The 22,684-nt window shown below is 47.2% G+C and overlaps 2 protein-coding genes across 3 annotated transcripts; both read left to right on the forward strand.

Annotated features, from left to right (window-relative positions):
- Window positions 1–100: 100 nt before the first annotated feature.
- Window positions 101–13,391, forward strand: mge (translocase of outer mitochondrial membrane 22 homolog mge). Of its 2 annotated transcripts, none has more exons than XM_084604236.1 (4): window positions 101–481; window positions 2,314–2,553; window positions 4,727–4,809; window positions 12,951–13,391. In XM_084604236.1, the coding sequence occupies exons 1-4, from the start codon at window positions 329–331 to the stop codon at window positions 12,952–12,954; spliced, it is 480 nt and encodes a 159-aa protein (XP_084460362.1). In that variant the 5' UTR covers window positions 101–328; the 3' UTR covers window positions 12,955–13,391. The 2 variants fall into 2 exon arrangements, with proteins under 2 accessions (XP_084460362.1, XP_084460361.1); XM_084604235.1 differs by having other exon boundaries at window positions 104–481; window positions 12,948–13,391.
- LOC146189405 (uncharacterized) lies at window positions 5,336–8,301 on the forward strand. Its single transcript, XM_084604233.1, has one exon. The coding sequence runs from the start codon at window positions 5,822–5,824 to the stop codon at window positions 7,670–7,672; it is 1,851 nt and encodes a 616-aa protein (XP_084460359.1). The 5' UTR covers window positions 5,336–5,821; the 3' UTR covers window positions 7,673–8,301.
- Window positions 13,392–22,684: the final 9,293 nt, after the last annotated feature.

The raw sequence follows: 22,684 nt of genomic DNA on the forward strand, positions 1-22,684 counted from the left end.
AAATTTTATTAATTTGCAATTTACTGGGCAAGTTGCAGACGAGTTTGTGGTTTCGTTTTCGTCCACTTGGCTTCGACTAGTCTTGGCTTGGCTTGGCTTTCATCTTTTTCCTTTCGGCCCGCGTGCGTGCTGCAGCTTCCAAGGGCCGAGCGAGAAACGCGTGCTAGCGGTGGTGTGCGTAGTCCTAACACCGTTCGAGAGGTCCGGACCGTTGCTCGACCTGTGGACTTTAGGTCGTAGCTGGCCCATTTTACGACCTTCACCAGTCCTCGAACTTTGACCCCCATCGAGAGCGCAGTGCGTTCGCCGGACCGGGTCGTCGGAGGGCATGCCAGCGGACGAAGGGGACAGCGGGATAGAGGCCACGAGTTTGCCGGAGAGCCGCGAAACTTCGCCCAAAATGTCCAAGAGAGACCTGGATGTCGCCGTGCCGTCGACGAGCAGCGCGACCGAGGGCGGACCGAGTGTCGATGATGACTTCGTAAGTTGGGATCGTTTGGTGGCGCGCCGCTTCTACATTCTGCGCCCGCGATAAATAACCCACTTGCCAAAAGTTTACTCCTGTTTTGGTAAATTACAGGACATATGCCTAATTCTGCTCCTGAATTTTTCGCGAAGAGCAGTTGTACATGTCACCGTGACGGCCGGTAATTTTTAAACAGTGCAGGCATTATTGGCTTGCATTCAACCGGCCGTCATTCGTAGTCGCTGCGTGACTGTGTCCGCGCCCACTAGCTGATCATGAATGTGTGAACTGGTGTGAAACGAAAAGACGTTCTGTCATACGAAAGGGGTGGGGTAAGCGAATTAATGAAACCACGGAACTGAATTAGTAACCCCAGCGTTAGAGCACTGCGACGGAGATGCAGTACAAGCTTGCATGCAGAAGGAGCATTGCACCAACGTTCGTACATCTTGTAAACGGAGACCACCTGGCATTTGCAGTGTTCTCTGTACCTGTTGTTTAATGCGTTACAACGATGTTTAAAACTGAACCAACGAGCCCAAATTTCTACATTACTAAGTGTCTGGTTCGTGCAAGTTTTCCAAATGGGACTTATAAAGCTGGGCTGCTTTGTAGAGTGGCTTCAACATTTATTGCTATGGGTAGTCCTGTGTGAGTGTCAGTGCAGACGTCTCTTTTTATACCTGCATATGGCTTGTGTTCAGCCTTGGAAAGTTGAGCGTAAGGTAATTGTGTGGGCTGCATGAAGCTGAGGTTTTCACATGTTTTATTTAAAACTAGGACCTTGCAATATATACGTACATTCAATATATAATTTGAATAGAGCTTATTTCATGCCTGATTTTGAACCACTTACCCGTGGCCAGCTGTGGTGATTTGGTTGAGGTGGTGTTCCAGGTCTGGTTCAGTAACGGTTAGTGATGGTGAAATGACGAGTGTGCACTTGTGTTGAAATTTTGTTGCATGCTAATCCATAACTCTCAAGCACAGCCTTTCTCATATCTCATAGTCTACCTGTAGTTAGTAAAATGTTGTAAACGATTTCAACTATTTAATCTGCTGGGTGCATTTATCTAATCTCGGTGTTCTCAGGTTTATAATGGAAAAGATTTTACATTGCCATTTTGTGTGTACCACCATACCTTGCTCTAAAGTAGTCACACTGCAAAAAGAAAAGGAAGAAAAAGAACAGTATTGCCATTCTGTGGGTACCACCATACCTTGCTCTTAAAGTAGTCACACTGCAAAAAGAAAAGAAAGAAAAAGAACAGTATGTCGAGTTAAAAAAGAAGAAACACAATATGCCCAGTGTTACTCGTAGCCTGAGTCACTCTGGAGCATTAAACTACATAAACCGAACCAAACCCGTTACATTCTGGTTTGAAATGCCATGAATGTGTCCCAATTTCTACCTTTCCTTGCTCCTTCACCTGTGACAGTTTGCTTCCATGGAGAGAGCCATGGGTTTCAGTGAAAGAAAGTTATGTTCACCAACACTGATACGCCGAGGTTACAGTGTATATAACTTAGTTCTCAGGTGCTGTAAGTAAACCTTGGGAGTCCTCCTCTATGGCATGCCTCTTATCCATAGGTAAACACTCTCGCTCGTAATATACTCATTCTGCATCCATATTTAAGCATTCTTGCGTGAATGGATGTAGGTGCATTTGTTGTGTGCATGTGTGTCAGTGAGACAACACTGGAGGGACTGGACAGGTGACAGAAATATTTCTGTGATCGGGCCATATCTCCCTGTGCTGAGTTGCAGCTACAGTCTAGGCATAGCTTTGAGACAAAAGGAAGCGGTAACCCCCTTTTTCACTCCTTCCTTCTCTTCTGGCTGACAGGACCTGGACGAGACGCTGTCCGAGCGGCTGTGGGGCCTCACAGAGATGTTCCACCCCAAGGTGCGCCAGGGGGTGTACGACCTGCTCCACTTTTCGTGGGGCTCGGTCCGAGGCCTCTATGGCTTTGGCCGCTCGGCCATGTGGGTGGTCTTCTCCTCGTCGGTCATCCTGTTTGCGCCGGTCATCTTTGAGCTGGAGCGGCTACAGATGGACGAGCTGAACCGGCAACAGCAGCGACAGGTGGGGGTCTCGTGTCACAAGAAATTTTTATTTGACCTCTTATGGGGGAGCGAGAAACAAGTGGCGGACGCAGTTTCTCTTGTAGCTACTTCGTTGATATTGTACGTGACACTCCAAAGAAAAATGTCTTTGCTACTGAGATTGTCAGCTTTGTGCACACAGTGAGCATCTTTACAAGTGCAGGCACCACAGTTTCCAGTGCAGTTTCTAGTGTCCTCAATTTTGTAGACTTGAGACCTCCCATTCTTGTGAAAGTTTGCACTAACCAGCTATGGTGGACAAAGATTTAAAAAGCAAAGCAGTCTTCCTAATTGAAGTCAGTGTTGTTCGGAGTTGGGTAGAATACAGGCTAGTACAGTAAAGTCTTGTTAATTCGGCCTTCGAAGGACCAGAAAAATATGTTAAAATAAACCAAACGATCGAATTATCTAATGGCCCTGAATGCCCGCTTGTGTCGCAGCAGTTCTATCTAATGAATGCCTTTATAATGTTTGTCTGCATTTGAAATGAAACACACGGGCTTTTTCTGGCTCCGTCAAATGGTTTGCTTTGTGAACGTTGTCGGGAACCCTCAGGAAGTGTTCCAAAATTGTAAAGGCCTCTGCTACCCTTTTTGCAGTGCGATGCAGTAGTAGCAGGCTAATGCATGTAAGGTATAATATATGTGTAAACACTAAAACGGCGTGATGCCATCCTGAAATAAAGATGAAAGAACAATTTTACATGCCAAGCAACGTCCGAAAAGTCGTGAATTGCCGATTTCAGCAGTTGGGTGGCGCGAAGTTAGGGACTTGTGAAACAAACTATTCAACTAAGCTATTATTGCAATAGCAATACTGCACCAGGTTTCGGCCCGTTGCGTTGTCCCAGGAAGGGCCACGTTTGACCTGGAACAGCATGAAGGAGAATAGGAAGAAGAACGCTCGGTCACCAGCAGCTAATGCTTTCGCTCCACATTCGGTTCAGCAGCATTGAACACTTGTTATTTATATGTGGGCTGGTAGCTTACGCTCTCGTGTCATACTTTTAAAGGACGAGCTTAAGTGTCACCAATAATGTAGCACCTTACACTTATAGGGCATGATAGGGGAATGATGTAGCAGGCACAAGAAGCTTCCGCCGTTGCTATCGCAATTCAACTAGGATTAGCCAAAGTTAAACCACAACTAATTTTATTTTGGAAATGGGAAACTTCTGATCACCGCCAGCGGCTGCGTTTTAATGGAGGCGAAACGAAGAGGCTTCCGTATGCTGTGTGATGTCAGCACACATTAGAGATCTCCGGGTTGTTGAAATTACTCCATAGCCCGTCACTAAGGCTCCTCTTTCTCTTTCCACTTTCACTCCCACCTTCATCCCTTCCCTTACAGCCTGGTTCAGGTTTCCACAGAAACAAGTGTGACAGATACTGTGCCTTTCCCTTCCTGTGAACCAGTTATTAATAACTTCTGATCATTGCTGTGGCTGCTGTAGTGCGCATGAAGGACACAAGAAGGTGGAAGTGACAATAATTTACTGTATTTGTTTTTTTGTTCTGCCTATTTTGGTAATTAGCCGACATAAACTGATTATGTTTTAAAAGTGGCCTTGAATAGGAAGGTTATTGCTGTGGCTGCTGTAGTGCGCACGAAGGACACAAGGAGGTGGAAGTGACAATAATTTACTGTATTTGTTTTTTTGTTCTGCCTATTGTGGTAATTAGCCGACATAAACTGATTATGTTTTAGAAGTGGCCTTGAATAGGAAGGTTATCGAGCGCCATAGGAATAGTCCGATCTGGGTGTTTCTGATGAGCTAGCCTTAGCGTAGCCCTTTCTATCCGGCAAACAAAGGAGAGAGCCCATGAATTAAAAAAAAAAATGTCACGTGACAGCGTGCTCCATGCGCCCGAATGTGCCACGATTACAGCGCTCTCATCCATGACGAGGTAAAGCAGTGCCAGATTCTGCTTTCTGTACTTTCCATGGCTCAGCTTCTTGTTGTCGTCGGTTTTTAAAGCGGCTGCGGCCGATTCACTGTAACCATGGCGCACAATATATGATGTGGTTGGCTCATTTTTCGTCTTTGTCCACATGACGAGTTCTGCGTTTCGCGTCACCAGCTTGCTTTTAGTGTGTGCTCTTGTGTATACTCAGCCACGTTGTCCTCTTTGTGTCTCTCTCTTGCCGTCCAGATTTTGCTGGGACCAAGTGCAGCAGTTTCTGGCGGTGCGCCACCTGGCATGATGCCACCCATGGGTCCAGGACAGCAGCCGCGGTAAGCAAGGTGTCTCAGCTGTGTGCGCTCACTGGTGTAGCCAAGCTTTCTGGGGGAAAAAGACCCTGGAGAGTCGCCTTGCATGACCGTTGTGAACAACAAAAAGTTTAGTTTTGAGTGCTCAAAACTCCCATTAGGTCATGCGGGCTGTAGCGCACTTGCTTATCTAGGATATTTATTGCAATTTGATGCGTTTTTTGCTTTTTGACTTCGTGCATTTCTTGATGACTTGCGATGTATGCTTTGAACAGGGCTGTAATTGTGCGACATTTCAGCATGCTTAGAACTATTTTGCTTTTCACTCTTAGCATGCAAGTGGTATGTTCGCTAAAGCACATCACTTTGTTGTGTATCTAGTATAACACATACTATCAAAGGCTCAGTAAACTAACAGCATGAGCAGCATAGAAGGCAGTAACCTTACTATTTGAGTTTTCATTTATGCAGTGTCCACTTATCCATCAGTGAACGTAATCGGCAACCAAAAGGTTTTGCTGCACGAAAAGCTTGCGGGTGGACTTAAGGGGAGACGCGGGTCGAAAAACGGCGATTTTCAGTAAAAATGTCACTTCTGTGTTTTTGACTGCTTTAGTAAATTTCAACCTTCCTCTTTCATATATAAAAAAATCAGAGCCACAAATGATCCGGAAATTATCGAAAACGGCGGTTAAAGTACCTGCGGTGGCTCGAAAATGTGCAAATTTGACCCATTTTCAAGCGCGCGAGGCGTCAAATTGCGAAGTTGTACGGCGTAGGAATTTCGTGCGGCGCTAGGCCTACGCGTTTTCTCCCCAAAGCAGGCTTTGCCGCTGCGCATGCAGCAAAGAAATAATAATAAAAACAGCATTCCTAACCGCCAAAACCGCGTGCTTGCACGTCACGTGGTTCGATCGTAGCTACGCCATTGGCTCCCAGTTCGCGAAGCGGCCGCACTTCGTCTGCTGTGTCTGAGACGCGCACCTCGCACTACGTGTTCCGAAAGCCGCTGCAAATATTTCTGCTTGTTGCTGATATGGATGCTAAGAAGGAGCGTGGCGTTCAACGTCAAAAGTTTTGGACGAAGCATAAATACAAGGGAACCCGCCGCAAAGTAAAACGGCGTGTGACGGAGATGCCCGCGGCACCTAGGCCTAACCTCGGCGGAGGGGACGCTTACGTTTCTGTGACGGCTGGATGTTCCAACTTCATCGAAAGCGTAGACAGCTTCATCAGTGCGTCTGAGAGAAAGATCGGGGTCTTCGAAAATGAAGGTAGGGATGGTGATGAGTCGGCGACTGCTTTTATCATCGAGATCGGCGCCGTGAACGTCCTTGTGAGCGGCGCGGCATGCCCGGAGTGCGGACGGTGCGAACTTTCGATCAAAGAGTTGCCGGCAAAGCGAAAAGGACTCGCTTCATTTCTGGAGTTGCACTGCGGAAATGAAGCATGCCCCACATCGACTGTTTCATCGACGTATTCATCGCGACGAGCGACTCCGGCGAGCGACGTCAACGGTGAAGCGCGTCCATCTGCCAGCGCTAGAGAGAGCTTCGCCGTCAATGTTAAGGCCGTGGTTGCAGCGCGCGCTGTTGGAGCGGGACACAACCAACTCGTCCGATTTTGCTCAATTCTTGGCTTACCTAAACCAATGCATCACAAATCGTTCAACGCCATCACGAAAAAGGTGCACCTCGCGGCTACGAAGGCGGTGGTCGAGAACCTGGAGTTCGTTCGCAAAGTGACAGCTGAGGAAGTTGGATCCGCCAGTCTAGCTGTAATGTTTGATGGCACTTGGCAAAAAAGGGGACACAAAAGTCACAATGGCGTAGGCACTGCCATTTCGCTAGAGACAGGGCTTTGCCTGGACTTCGAAGTTTTGTCTAATTACTGCCAGAGCTGCAGTACCCACACGGAATTTGCAGACAAACGGGAGGAGGAAATATGGCAAGCTTTCCACATGCCAGTTTGTGAAAAAAATGTGGACTGCTCAGCACATGCCATGGAGACGACTGCTGCTCTGAGGATATGGAAGAGGACACAGTCCTACAGTACACCACTGAAATTTACAACCTTTCTAAGTGACGGAGATAGCAAGGCCTTTACAGCTGTGTCAGCACCAAGTGTGTACAGTGGTGTGCCCATAACAAAAGAGGATTGCACAAACCATGTCGCCAAGCGGCTTGGGACTGCACTACGAAAGCTCAGCATGCCAAGAGGTCACAAGCTTACAGATGCAGTCATCCACAAGCTGCAGACATACTTTCAGGTCGCCATCACTGGTAATAGAGGAAGCGTGCGTGGCATGTATTGTGCAATTTGGGCATCCTTCTTCCATTCTTGCTCAACAGATGCAGCCAAAAGCCACAAATTTTGTCCAGATGGAGAGGGCTCATGGTGTAAATTCAAGAGGGCAGAGGCATTGGGCCAGGCAGCCCCAGCACACACCCCCATTCTCACCAACAGCCAGGGCAAGGCAATGCTGCCCGTATATAAGAGGCTCACAAATGAACAGCTGCTCTCTCGCTGTGTGAAGGGGAAAACGCAAAACGCAGCTGAATCGCTCAACAGCAAGATTTGGCTGTTGTGCCCCAAGACGAGGTTCGCCTCACGCACAGTTGTCGAGATGGCAACATCACTTGCGGTCTTGTGGTTTAATAAGGGACACAAGGCCTTTGAGAATGTGCTGGAAGAACTGGGTGTCCTTCCCTCAAGAGAACTTGTCACTCTGAGCAAGAATTCTGATACATTCAGAATTTCAAGAATGTCCAGAAAGCAGACAGCTGAGGCAAGGGCTCGTCGCCGCAGTCTAGCTAAGAAGGCTTGTCTCGCGGATGCTACTAACAAAAGCTCTGAGGGACGAACATATGGTGCAGGGGAATTCTGAAGCTGTACACTGTAGGAGGATGCCCTGGCCTGTATTGCCTCCAATTTTCATGCACATAGTCCAACTAGAACCGTAGTAAAGAGCATTTACAACTTTCATTTGCATTTTTCTCAACTTCTTATTTTGAGTGAAACATGGTTATTGCATGCAACATTTTATGCATTTGTCGTACTCGGATCAAGACCAAATTTGGCATGCATAATATTTAGGATCTGTAGAATGCAGTTATCTAGGTTTTATTACAATTGGTGAAGTTTGTAAGTATGAAAAGTTCAAATAGATTTATGCACTAGCTTCTGAAAAGGGAAGCATGAGATAAAAATTCCAGTAAAATGGTGCATGCTGCAGGATCACCATTTCCTTGCTTATTTGCATTTAGTGAAGTATAAGGAACAAGAAAAAGCAACTTATACTGCTTTCTCATGCTCACTGGCATGTCCAGTAGGTTTGTAAAATGCACAGTTTTTCAACTGTTCATGGTACTTAGAACATGAAAGCTTGAAGTTATCTCAGAAATAAAAACAGATTTGGAAAGAGGAGATCAATCTCTATAAATGGTGCAATTTTCATTTATGTGACATCAATATTAAAGAAAATTGGTTTCCGAGTAGCGTCTCCCCTTAAGAATTTTGTAGTAGCCAATGTACAGTCGAACCCCGCTATAACGAAACCGCCGGGGAAGGAAAACTTTTTCATTCTCGCAAGAATTTCACAATGGACAAGTAAGCACACACATTACTTTCCAGAATGAAAATTTAATGAAAAAAGTCGCTTATTTTGTTCTGCAGTTCACACTGCTATGCAAGAGCTTTACGACTCTGGCTTTACAGTTAGATAAGCTGTGCATAGCTTCGCCGTCGTCGTGGTTGCCGAGGAAAGTGCGGATAACATCATAAGCATCAAGCACATCACGCGAGCTTACTCGCTTTCCTCGTGCTTTGTTTTCGCCATATTCGTCGTTGGTCTCATTTCGTTTAAGCACACTGTCGAAAATAGCGCCGTCGCTGAATTCTTTGTGCATGATCAAGTCGGCATCTGCACGCAAAAAGTCGGGCAGTTGAACAGCGTCTGGCACCATTGCATTAACACTGCGAAGTGCGTGCCATGCCTCAGTTAGTAGCTGCAGATCGTCACCGCTTGCAGGAACACTCGCTTCTATTTCTGCCAAGGCGTGCTGACCAGCCGCGAAACCGTTATGCCTGAAGCAGTTCTGGACAAGGGTGGCCGAAGTAACAGTCCACGCCGTGGCAAGCGTCTCCAGCGCCATAAAAAAGATCAATTTCCGTCAGTCGCTTCATTTCGATATTTAGAAACATCCACCGGCTGAGTCTCCCACGGTACGCAGATTTGACACTAACCCCTTGGTAAAGTCATTGGATAATGGACTTGCAGTTCGGAAGAAAAAAAAATCAAGCGGACGCTCGTCAGATAACTTCGACGTGGTGGGCACTGCAGTTATTAAAGAAAAAAAAAAGGCAGACAGATTTTCCCTGCTTTTGCATATCTGCAGGGAACCAACCAGCTCGAGAATATTGCGCGCGTCATCCAAGCTTTCTGGTTAACAGTGTACTCGACCGAAAGCCTCCGGTTTCCTTTAAAGCACAGTGGCGTCTTGCTCCGGTAGATCGCGAGGAGGAGATACTTGTCGGATTCACCATGTTTGAGCAAAAAAGTATTGTCACCCGCTTTTTGCTCGGCTTGCCTCCATGGCATTTTTGTCCCTTCAGGTTGACCTTTTTCGATGGCAACATTTCGTAAAAAAAGCCAATTTCATCCGCATTTTAAATTTCGGAGGGCTCGTATTCCTACGGTGATGAAGGAACAGCGCAAGGGACGGGAGAGTGTGACACGAGGAAGCTTCCCCGTGCCACTGTATCCAGTTCTTTACGCTGTTTCTTCACTGTGCAAAACCAACTAGTCCGCCAACTCGCTCTTATAATGTACGTCCATATGCTTTTATAACTTTCCTGCATCCAAGACTATGCTGCTTCAGCGTCGACGCTCTCAGAATCCCCTGGCAACACCTTGGCGACGATGCAGTGCCGCGCTTTAACTGCTTAGCCATCCGGTGCTCCCCTTAAAGTTGTCGCGGCCCAGAATGCAAGCGAAGTCAATCACCTCCTCTTGTCGAGGAACCACTGATATAGTACAGGTTTGTCAATGTCTTCGGCGAGCATCGGAAACTTCCGCTTTTTGACAGGAGGCGGCATGATTCCGACAAGCAAAAAAAAAAGAAGCACTGGACACACGCAAATCACGGGCGAAATCGGCGTGCATGAGGCGGATGGCGAGATAATGTGGTCAGCGTGGCAGCGAAAAGAAAAAGAAGGGTTCGTTGCTCTGGCAGTGGTGTCGTCAAAAAACGTCAAGTGTGTGCGTAGTTGCTGACAGGCTAGGAAAAAAACCACTTCCCCAAACAAAAAAAAAAATCGTTGCTATCATCATCATCATTACCGAGCCAACAGAAAGTAACAGCAATGGCCGCGGCGGTGCTTGTTGACAGAAATGAACAAGCCTGACTTGAGGAGTGAGTGTGCTGCTGCAGTTTTGCCACTTCTTTGTTCCCAACTGGCTAACATGCTGAAAAAAATGTTGCAGATCACTACCTCAAACTTTGGTTAATGCAGGTTTAATTGTTTATTTTCTCGACATATGTATTTGTGCTTGATATTACATAATTGGCTGGCAAAATTGAGTTGGGGAGTCGCTCGGTAAAAACTGTGCAGCCATGTCACCATCACTGACCATTTGGCATGTTGCTATGTTGTGTTCCACTTGTGGTGATTAGATTAGATGGCCGCGGCCAGGGTGAAGGCGCGAAGTTCGAAGACTAGAATTGTGGGGCCCCGGGGATTGTCAGCCAGGGCAACAGGCATGGCTCATTCATTTTCGCTCATCTCCGGCCAGAGTCGAACCGGCGTGCTTGAGTCTGGCAAATCCCAGACGGTGGCGGGAGAGGTCAGAGTGCACTGGTATCTCCTCGCCCTCCCGTGCGTGAGTTATTCGTTTGAGCTCAAATGTGAGCTGCTCCAAGAACCTTTTTACGCCGGCGCAGCCACGGGGCGCGCCCTCTAAACGTCACCTTCGCCGCCTGAATGCTAATGATGTTGCCCGTGTGTGCGCCCGAAGTGCCGGTGTCGTAAATAAAGCCATTTGGCGGGCTCGGCCCGTCTGAACATGCTCAGCACAGGCTTCGCGTAAAGGAACATTGCTGACTTGTGCATCGACACGTGCCGGATAATCTTCACACGAGACCTCTCGTGCCCTTGCGATTGACATTCAGCAACTGCGCCTACCTTCCGCACTGTAACATTGCAAAAAGGACTGCCTTCCCTTATATCCACTCTGGCCTTCCTCCCTCGAGGGTGTTGTAGCGATGCCTATGGAGTAGCTGTGCACGTGGCCTCACATGTGCAGCATTTGACGATCCTTAGCAATTTCGCTGGCTGTGGGTACTACAATGTCGCTATTTGCATGATGTCACGTGCGCGGCATTTCTCCTGTTTTCGCAACGACTGCGCTGGATTCGGGTGTTGCAGTGGTGCCCGTAGAGACCTCTCTGGGGTTCATTAGCCTATGCGCCGTTCAGCACTTGCAGATTCCGCTTCTACAGTCACTTTCACTGGAAAGTACTGTTGGCAGAGGTCCGTCGATTCTGCCCAACCTCGGGCCTTTAACTTGCAGCCGCGAAACAATCTTGGCAACCTCTACTTGTCCCACCCATCTGAGCGCACTACCCGTCACGATCACGCGGTCATGTCGCGTCGCTGAGTGTATAGTTGCTCTGGAGGACCATGTCATCCTCCCTGAGAGCCGTCTATGTGTGTGTAGTCGTAGCTGGCCATCTGACTTAGTGTTCTTACCGTGGCTGGGGTTCGCCTTCTCATTGCCATTTGCCATAATCTCGTGCAATAGCTTTGCCTGGTCGTCGACATCTGCCAGAGCCTTTGTGTTCATGCGCAGAGCTAAGGAAATGTCATGCCAGTGCACATCTCGGTAGTTACGCGATCCCGCACATTCACCCTAGAGCGGCTTTATATTCCAATCTCGGCGCTCGCTCCTTTGCATGGAATATCTGCTTTGCAGCCCTCATCTCCGGCGTCATTTCCTAGCACATATTGTAGCGCTTACAGCTTTCGCTCTATCACTAGGTTCCAGCCATGCTTAAACCCCCGCAATTGTTTTCTTTTTTTTTGGTGAAAGCGAACTGTGTCCCACTTAGTTGTGCTTAGCCTTTGTGTTCCACAGTGTACCCTTGAGCCCAAGAATATGTGCTTTTACGTTAACCCTGCAATGCATGCTGTAGCATACGTGGTACAGAGCATAAAAATGAGGGAGTGCGTTTCCCACACCCATTACGGGCAACGAGGTTCCGTCAGCTCCTGATATACACCACAGATGATGTTGACAGGTCCAAGGTATGATAGAGGGGTGATCACAAAGATGCGGCTGTCATGCGTCATCGTAGTGACGAGGAAACTTGGTGTTGTAGAAGTGAATCCATGCCGTAACCTGAACGAAGAACAAGAGCGGATTGTTTAGCCGCGTTGCAGTGCTGTTCCCACGCCCACTCTATTCTCAAATACGGGGCTGTGCAGCTATCCGTTTTTGCTGCGCCTGCCACTGCGCGAACATCGGAAGTTTGCGTTTGAATCTGCAGACCGCAGTTCAGGTTTGAACAGGGCTGTTGTGACAATTGCTTTCCATCCTTCTGATGCCATAGCCTTACTTGTTCATGGTGGCACATAATTTATCCGTAGCAGAAGTTAGTGGCATTTGAATTAATGGCTTTTTCTAAAGACTTCTAATTGGGCAAGGCTGCATCAGTCTGTACAGTTTGTATTATTAGGAAATTTTGAATTATTGAAAGTTTGAATTAATAAGCTTTGGCTGTGCCTCTTGGTATGGTAATTCTTCTGACTCTAGATGTAAAAGCTTTGGAAAATTACTTGTTGAAAGAGATAATAGGTTTGCTGATTAGGGTTTAAACAGGACGAGAAATGGGAAGAATGGGGATAACAAAAGGGAAGGCTCGAGCATCTGTCTCGTCTTTCATCTTTCCACCTCCTTTTCTTGTTCAAAGGAAAACATCTCTTATCTCATGACAGTCTTTCAATCTGTCTTTGTAACAACAGCAGATCTCAACCGAGTTGACGTAGCTCGAGTATTATAGTCTCTGTTGACTTGTTAGATCAGTGCAAACGCGCATGTCGCGTTGGTGCCGTGTAGAGTGAATACTAATTGCTGGCATCATTTGTCCCATTTGTTACTCCAGTAGGTAAAGGTATCGTGCACGCCGATAGCAACAGCAGTGAAGAATGGCAGCGGCTCTTTGCGGATCAAGGGAAGCTAAAGACGTGCTCCTTGGAGAACGCACATTTGCCAAGCACCGACTGCTTCTGTCACCAAGGACATTGCGAATGCAACATCGTCTGCACATCTTTCTTCTATGTTCTCGTGTGTTGATAGACTGCAGGGATGTATTTTGTTTTGTTTACCTTTGTCCCCTTCTAGTTCACCTCAGTTTTGCTCGGAGTGAGAGTCAGCAGCTGCTGCTGCTGTACGCTGTTCCAAATGTACATATATATACGCCTTTTAGGCTGGTTGACAATATCGGGGAAATGAAGAGTTCTCTTGAAAATTTGTTGTTTTGATGCCACTTGATCTTGGTAGGGGTTATTTTGGGGAATGTGGCTTGAACAAAAAAAAAAAAAAGAAAGTGAGGGTGTTTATCCATCCACTTCCAGTCTATACAGTTATCTCAAAGGTGATGGGAGAGCTGGGTTGCTTAAGTGTTGAAGGTGGCCTGAGGATTGAGCCTGACAGGTGGGATATGCAACTTTCAGAGAGCCTTAGTGGCCTGACTTGCCGTGTTTACCCGAATGTAGCATGACTGCGGTTGTAATGAAAGTATTGCTTTTGCTAGTGTGTAACACTAAGAAAATGGTGTTACCGAGAAGACATATTATTCGTTATTAATGCAAGTGGTGATTTTTCGATCTGTTATTGGAGAAAAAAAAGATATTTTCTTAATTCACAGTACATTCACTGGCAGAAGGTGCAAGTACATTCATTTTTTCACTACTGTCTGTCCCAGGTGTCTTTGTGTTAAGTATCACGGCAGTCTCTGCAAGACTGCCGTGGGGAAGAAACAGTGCAGACTTGATTTGAAAACACAACCTGTTCAGGTAATCACCTTGAGAACACATGAGCACAAAAGGTGTCCAATAAATTTATAACCTAGCATCACCAGTTCTTGTTATGCAGTTTGCGGTACAATCTTGCCTTACCTCTTTGTCTTGCCAGTAGCCTGATATTTAGTTCATACCCCGATGTGATTTATTTGAACCAGTATTGAACACTGCAACAAGTGGAAGTACTGTCGCACTCTTTGAACATTGGCACCGGAAAACGAGAAAGCTGCTGCTGTCATGTACATTTGCTGCAAACTAACGATCACAGCAAAGTGTGCTCAATCTCGATTCTTGTGTGGGAATTCTGTGCTGGTGGCTTGTCACAAGTAGTCTACACATCTGACTGGTAGGCAGCTGCTTCTTTGTCTCTGTTACCAATGAAATCTGTGAACCAAGTTCACAAAAGGTGAAACCTCGCTGACTGTATATGTAACTACTACTGATGATCAGCTGTCAGTGAAGAAGGTTCTCGAAAGGGATCCAAATTCAACTTCGTTGGTAACCCCAGGCAAACTGCACTGATAGAGCTACAACACCACTCACCTGGTCTTTGATGATACTTTTGGAAGCACGTTAAGTTCATGACAGTGGCTCTCTGTGCATATTTCGCTTCAGATCTCGGTGAAGCTGGTAGTGGACAAGGTACACCTAATCGCATTAACTGGAGCACACACGAGTAGGGGGTACTGCTATATCGGAAGGCCTGAAGCACACTTGCGTGCTTGCGCGTTTGTCCACCTCATGCCTTTGCAAATGTCCATAAACTGTGTAAAGCAAGGCTGATTGCATATGAGGAGCTGACCGTTTTGGTGGTGCCACGCACTGTAGCCATGTGGCACTTGTAGATATGACTTGTGCTGGTGCTCGTTTGGGTCCATGTCAGGCACTTCAATGGCGACAGCATGTAATTGGTTTGTTTCTGTAGAAAGTTGAAATAAACCTTATGACATTTCAGACTGTTGAAAAGTGTTGCTGTGGACGTCCTGTACCCAGATGAGCTAAGCTTATGTCGGGGAAGGTGGGTGATGGGCATTCGCAGCAGGCGTTAGGCAGGGGAATGAATCCTGACACAACTTAGAATGGCGGTTTGTGAATCACTAAGAATGTAAATCGTATCTTGTATGCCAAAGCGATAGCAATTGATACCGGTCTCCTTGACTTCTTCAGGGATGGTGCCTGAAAGAAGCTCGAACGTCTGGAGGGGTCACGCTTTCTTAAAACGAGGTCTGAGGAGGTACGGAGTAACTGCTCCAAAGAATTTATCGTCGTCTTTGGTACCTTGCGAATGCTCGAGAAGCCATCAGTGTCACTGCGTTTCTAGTCTGACCGTAGCGAACTACGAAATTCTAATTCTTTCAGTCATAATTCCCAATGAGCTAAGCGCTGCAAGGGACCTTTGCAGCACAAGGGGCAATGATGAAGGGGTAATGACACGAACTGGTCTGCATGCTATACAGCGACGTCTTCCCATACTATTATGAAATATTCTGGTTCTTTCGCTTGAAAATGCGTGGCTAGAGTAGGCGATTGCTTTGCCTATACCGTCTTGACGATGAACAGTTTGATTATGGCTGAAATGTAATGACATTGCTCGCACCCATGTTTGTGTAGGCACCTCTGTGTCAGCACTGTCATCGAGATGTTGAATTACTGGGAGTGATAAGATCTTGACAGCGCCTAACACGTCGAAAGCCATCTGCTGTTCACTGCCTAAGGAAAATGCGTCATCCAGAGTTAAAAACGTTAGAGCCCTGGCGAGTGGAGCAAACCTTTTGATTAAGCACTGTTAGTGTGGGCAGGGGCCCATGAGCTGTCTGCCTGCGTTTTTTTCTGCAGGGACGAAATGCAGCACGTTTCTCGGGGTCGGCTCTTATTCTGTCAACACTCGTGACATGCCAGAGAAACTCCAGATCTGTGAAACCTAAGTGCCACTTATGTGGTTTCAGGGAGGGAATGATCCGATAGGCTTCGAAGACCGTTCTCAGGGGATAAAGACGTTCCGTGAACATCGTTGAAAAATATTGTTCAGATAAGACATGTCTGCTTCAGACCTGTGGGCACCATGTCCATCATTAGCAGCTAAGTCTGAAAAAGAGGATGTGAGATTTTTAGTGCTGGTCCAGAGTGATGAATGCAGTTTTTTTATGGTTCGCCTTAACTTATGAGGTCGACCGAAGGGAAGCACTAGGCGTGCCGAAGTCAGTGCAAGCAATCTATGTGGCAGTGGATATACATCTTTGTCACTTTGTTAAAGTAGAGTCTATGCAGATGCACAGTGTTCCGGCTTTAAATATTGAGCCGTTTTACGGAGCACACCCCGGGTTGCCGCGTAACTGCCGTCCATCCAAGACCACCGCTTCAAGAGGTCAGGACGTGACGTCATGCCGCGTGGCATCACGCGTAGAGGATTAACAGTGGATTACATTAATTGGAGTTGCAGTTGGGTGGATTATACAGTGAAGTATAACATATCCAGATAATTTAGAACTATATATCAGTGTGCATATTACCGACACAACTTTTCTTTCGCCTACCTCCCTCGCGAAATTCAATTCTATTTTGTCTGCGTAACATTTCAGCAGCCGGCTATGATGGAATAAAAGCTGCTTCGTGTATTTTATCTATGCCATTGACACATCTGTAACTGCATGGTTGAACGGTATCTTTCCCGACAAAATGAAAATAGCCCTGTTGCATTTGCCGTGGGCACCAAGGAGCAGACAGGAGTAGTAACACTTAATTCTTTATAAGGCTAACTTAATTGCGTCCTCAAAAGAACTTGGGAACTCTGCGTCGGCGATAGCAGCAAGCGTACTCGCTAGGCGATTACTAACGACTACTACTATTGTAGAAACACGCGAGTGCCTGGAGAGAGAGGGTAGAACTTATTTACACCAGCATATGAAGGAGCTCCGGCCCTCCGTCGTTTGGGATGGATGTGGGGGGCCCCCACTAAGACGCAGGCCGGCAGCGTCCCAGGACAGCTGGACGGCGGTTAGCTCGGGGTCCTGGCAGCCGTTTCCTAAACTATCCTCGGTCTACCCGACCCGCTGCAACAATAAAGGGGCTTTGCCAGGGCATGGACGGATTTGTTGCTGGGAACGCGAGTGTGCGTCGGAGTCGAAATCAGCTATGCAGTTCGCGGGGTTGGAGATTGGTGCAATATTCGATTCGCCTCTACTGCCCAGAGGGAAGGGTGAGGATGTACTGTCGTGTCGATTAAAACGGTCACTACGTTCACTCAAGAAGTTCTTGACATCGTTGCACGTTTTTTCCCTACATTCAATGCCGAAAGGCCGTCCATGACTCCGTGGTGCGAGATATCAAATACCTTCTTTAGATCGATCCTAAGAATGGCTTTAGCATCTTTGCTCTTGGACCGGATAATGTCATGTTCCGAATCACCGTTTTCCCAAGGCCGCCCTGCGCATGCGCGACTCTCCCCTGGTTGAAAACAAACCACCAAACTCAGCTGCGAATGCACAGATCATGGCTCCAGCGATCGGCGCAGCCGGAGCTAATCTTGGAGGCCATGTGCAGTTAATATTCGTGACAGGTGTATACGACAGATGTCGGCAGCTGTCAAGAACACTCGTTGCCATGTCGCTGGCGGCTGCGTCTCTCAAGGACATTTTCAACCAGTAGCAGACGAATTTTCAACCACTCCCAGAGGGCGCCACATTTTGTGAAAAAGGCGGGAGCACACAGTGGGCGGGAGAGATATGGGAGCGAAAGCCTATCTATCATTTCAGACCGGAAAAGGTCGTGTCAGTGCCTGGAATCTTTTGGGATATATCTCGGCGCATCGTGCGCGAGAAAGAAAATGATAAAGCTTCGTCTCGGGACAATGAGTATGAATAGAGTACAGTATATACCGACAGCCGTCGAAAAGGAACAAATATGTGGATGATTTGCGGCATTGCTCCCCCTTAAAGAGGCATCGCATCCACGCTTACAGAAGAAATAGAGAAAAGTAAACAAAAAACAGAAATTAAAACAACTAGGGCCCGTAGCGCGCGTTAACAATGCTGGCTTCAAGCGCACAGCATGCACAATTTCTAGGCGCGCCCGGCGCCGCTGGAGTGTGGTCGTGCCGTTGGCGATGACTTCGTATTTAAAGGGAAACTGTGGTGATTTTTCGGCTGTACTGAAGTAATGATCGATTTGTATTGCTGAAGGCTTGGTCATCACAGTACGCGATTACACTTTTTTTCACAATACGCAAGCAATAATTTTAAATAAGCAGGAAACTTGAATCAAATTGAAACTTCTGTGCGTGGACCGGAGAGCAGTGCCTTGCGTGACGCCAGATGATGACGACACAGGTGTGTAGCTGCGCCGCACGCACCCGCTGCAGTTCTGCCGAGGTGTGCGAACGTCAATCGCTGTCACGGTACTAGAGTCCCTAGAAGTATTTGCTAGTCTGCCGTCCGAGCGGGGTTCTCTATGGAACCGGCACGGCCGGTCTCGAGGGAGAGAGCGCGCGCTCTTTAACGCGCTCTCCCTCGAGACCGGCCGTGGAACCGGTTGGCCGCTTCCCGGATGAAAGCGCAGGGGGCGCTGTACGCATTCGGAGCGTGGTCGCGTTGTGTACGTGGTGCTGTGGCGGTTGTGCCCACCGTGGTTGTGCCGTGCTCTCGAATCTGCGCCGCGCTGATCCGTTGGTGCCGTGACAAGGCTCGTGCACCACGTGCACTTTTTTTTCGCTCGCGAGCCGGAATGCGCGCAAATTAGCTAGCATGTGTGCAAGTGTGCCTTTTTTATGGATATGTGATCGCGTCATGTCCAGAAAACGGGGTAAGCGTGATAGCACGTGTTTCTTGCCCGGGTGCAAGACCGGGTAGCGCTCGTGCAAGGTGACATGTTCTCTCTTCAGGACACCGAAAGACGCAGGGAAGAGGCAAGAGTGGGAGCGCAACATCAAGCGCGGCTGCAAAGGCAATAACATTGTTTATTGTCTCAGCTAGGGCATAAAGGAATATGCAAAACGAAAATTAAAAGGCGTAATAAATGAAAGAAAATAGACTGGCTGTGTTCTAATAAAATTCAAGAGAGAACGATGATAAGGCCCTTGCGTGCAAGCAATGAACGAAGATGGGTTGCTCGGTGAAAGGCCCACTGCCGGTACCGATATTGTCGGCTTCAGTGGCGAGCAAACCCACAAGTGGTGAATATCTTCCTCATTATTTTGTGAGTTGCAGACAGGAAATCCTGGACGTTGATATAAATATTGGTATATATAAATATCGGATGATCCGGATCGGGGTTGCCCTCACATTACTGTAACACGAAATAATTAAGCTAGTGTCGACGTTTGTGAGCGACACTTCAAACCCTGCTTTATTGAGCGAAGTTTTAAGACAGGTAAAGGTAATTGAGATTCCACGGGATGTTACGCAACTCACGAAGGATGCCATCTCAACGCTGTTTCCTGCCTCTCAAGAGAAAGGAGCGCAACTTGTACGAGCAAAAACAGTCAGCAGTGAGACCTGCAGAGAAAGAAAAAAAGCGCACTGATCCTGAAGCATCAGTGGAGCCAGTTGAAGAATACAGCGGTGGTGGATCGTGTGACGTGAGCCTGCTCCAGGAATGCAGAAAGCTGCATGCCACCGCCACTGGGGACAAATGTCGATCTTTTTGATGTTGAACAATTAACATTCGCATAGTGCCACTCAAGCGAGGACGAATCTCTGGAGGCAATCTACGCAAATCGGCGAGTTCAGTTCCATCGCAGTGATACTGGTGAAGCTGCCATGAATGCTGCTGTGTGCATTCGAGGAAACAAAGTCAAGGAGATAGCTGTTAAGTCGACAGAAGAGGTAATTAATCTTCTTCAGGACATTGCGAAACTCAGCTTGTGTCCTGGCAGCGGATTGAAGCTAGCTATTACCAAGACCTTTCCCTCCTAAAATGGGCGTTACTTAATTTGCGACGACCTGTACCATTATTTCTGATGCAACATGCATATAGCCTGCAAATACTTGCGAAAGTTAACTCAGAACACCCTGTCAAGAAGAAGAAAAAGTTGAGAAACAGACTTCTATGTCTCGAGCAGTTTGTCGTACGAAGGACAAGGTGGCAAAGCTGGTAAAAGCTCTCGGTGAAATGAAAAATGAAAATGAACACCTTCAAGGACAGAGTTTGAAAGAAGTGTTAGTGCCCTTCCTCTCAACTAACAGCTGGCTGTTAAAATATGTTTTAGAGGTTGCAAAACGGAAGTCAACAAAAGTGATGGCATATTGTGATGAGTGGCTACTAGGCTTCCTAAGTACCAAAGAATGCCTATCAGCAGTTTGCCTGAAGCGCGGTGCGATTTGAAGGGCTCGGGTTCCCATCTTGCGTGCTTTAACTGTGCATGCATCCGAAAGTTTCTAGTTCTACGTGTTATAACTTAGCTAAACGTCCGAAGAAGTTAAGATGAATCTATAGCGTGAATGAAAACGCCGGCGATAGCGCTCTGTTGCTCGCACACATGGTCCTTGGAGCCTAGACTGTGCGTCTAGTATAGTTCTCCATGCAAGCGCAATTGTTTGCACAAAATCCTCAGAAGCCTTCATTACAATACGGCACGGCGGTAGCTTCAGCAGGATAATAGGGTATAAAAAGCAGCTTCGTTTCTACATCGGGCTCAGGGGCATGCGCGCAAAACTTCGCTCACGAAAACAAAAAAAGTCGCATCAGTGGTTATGCCAACAACTCGGCTGCGAATTCAATATTACGACTAAACTGAAATCAAAGACTAAAGAGCGGCATCGCATGTACAAGGCACCTGACAATGAGCATGCAGCGAATGCATTTCGAAGCGCACGGGCGCGCGCGTCGTCTGCTCCGGCAGTAGTGGCGCACTCCGGTTCACCGCAGCGCCACCGAGGCGATCATTCAGCGGCAGCCCCCGCCGCGGCCGGCGGACGACAGACTAGCAATATTTCTAGGGCCCCTAACGGTACGGCACCATGTGAAACATTTGATGTCGGTGAGTCGTCCTCGATGTGATCGGACAGAGACAGCTAGGATTCACCCAAATGCAATTAAAAAAAAAAAAAAAAAACTACTTGGAATGTATGTGCAATGAAGGCATATGCAGAACGAGCGAATGATCCTGAATGCAGTTAAATTATTGCCGTACGTAGCATCGATTCCCTAGACTTATTTAAGCCATTTATCCACTCGCAAATCCTATGCAAGTGGCCGGCATATATGAGGGCGACCGATCGTTACTATTCCCCCCCCCCCTTCCCCCCCCCCTTTTTTTTTTCTGATACCGATCCTAAATCCTCCTCGCTGTGAGTGAGATTATGTCTACAGAGCAATACCCCTGCCACATGTAAAATTTAATGTCATTCCCACCGAATGGCATTTGTTAATCTTTTTTTCTACGTGCTGCTAAACAACCAAAGCTAATGTCTTTTGAAAATGATGGCATGGATAAAAATTGAGCGTACACAAAATTTTATAGGCCTTTATTATGTTGCAAAAATTATTGTGCTCTGAGCGAAATCAGTTTTCAAATTCCCGTTGACGTCTTACACGCCATACGTAACTAAGCTGCTGATCACGACTACATTACGAAACTGGGATACGGATTACGGATACGAAAGGTGCCACACAGCATGGGGGGGATGGAGGACTAGCTAGCCCCATAATGCCTAAAATAGATAGCCCCAGTCCTGAAACAGGGTAGAATACCCACCGGCAGACAGGACACTAAAGAAGATCGAAAAAAATCATTTGGAGGCGCTTACAAATTAAGTACTTTTCCGAACCCAGCTACCCTAAGTCAGTGATACCCGGATCAATTCTCAGATAGGTGCCAACTATGTCACGATAAGGCGGATCTGGTACATATGATAGGGACGTGTCCAGAAATGAAATAATAAATGAATAGACAAAAACGGTAGATTTTTGTTGAGCTCACACCCTGAGACTCGGCTATGTGTAATCCGATTGGCCGAACACGCCGCCCGAGTCCTAGGGCTCTAGGCCGTCGTGTAGATGGATAGGTTGACGCCTATCCTGTATCTGTTGGATATTAAAATTATACCACCACCGATGAGATCGCAGCCTGGAGGGACCTTCAACTTTCGGTCGGAACTGCCGTCTGGGACAAAGATAGTGCAGAGAGCAGCGTTGGAACGAAAGAGCAGAAGGAAACCTTAGCGTGAAGCAACCGCCGCCGAGCCGGCGGCCCAATCGAATGTTTTAATGGTGAATTGGTTACTTTGTCGAACTTCGCAAGGACTAAATGAGACAACATTTGACTGCTTGACGGTTGGATGACGTCGTCTGTGAGTATCCCTGAATTGCTTTTGGATAACCGTTCGCGAGGAGACGCACGATAGGGTTGCTTATGAATGGGTCGGGCGCAAACATGCGTCATAATCCGATGTAGAAGACTGATGTTCATCGTACAGCCTTTGTAAAAAGTGTAGAGTCCGGGGGGTCTTCTTGTGAGTCGTGAAGTGGCGCTAATTTAGCATTAGTGGAGGTGCTTCCCATTGGAGAGGGTAGAACGAAAATTCTTACCATCAAGAGATTCGAAACACTGGAAATGCATTACAAGCCGCATGAAGTGGCTCAGAAGCAAATCCCCTTTTGACAAAGGCTGTACTTAAAAACTCTGCGCGCACCCAAGTCAAGCAAAAGGCCCTGCAGTTTCGTCTTTTCAGGTGCGCAAGGTTTGATTTATGCACACGTCGTTGAATGTACTCTTTTCAGCTTTAGGCGTGGTTTCTCCGCAAACACAGCATGCTGCATCTTACTAAATAAGGTCCACATAAATTCTAGCTGCGCCACGGAGTAGATGAAGGCGCTTAGTGCT

Source organism: Amblyomma maculatum, chromosome 5 (genome assembly GCF_055883805.1).
Source record: "Amblyomma maculatum isolate TAMU_Amacu chromosome 5, ASM5588380v1, whole genome shotgun sequence".
NCBI classification, from domain to species: Eukaryota; Metazoa; Arthropoda; class Arachnida; order Ixodida; family Ixodidae; genus Amblyomma; species Amblyomma maculatum.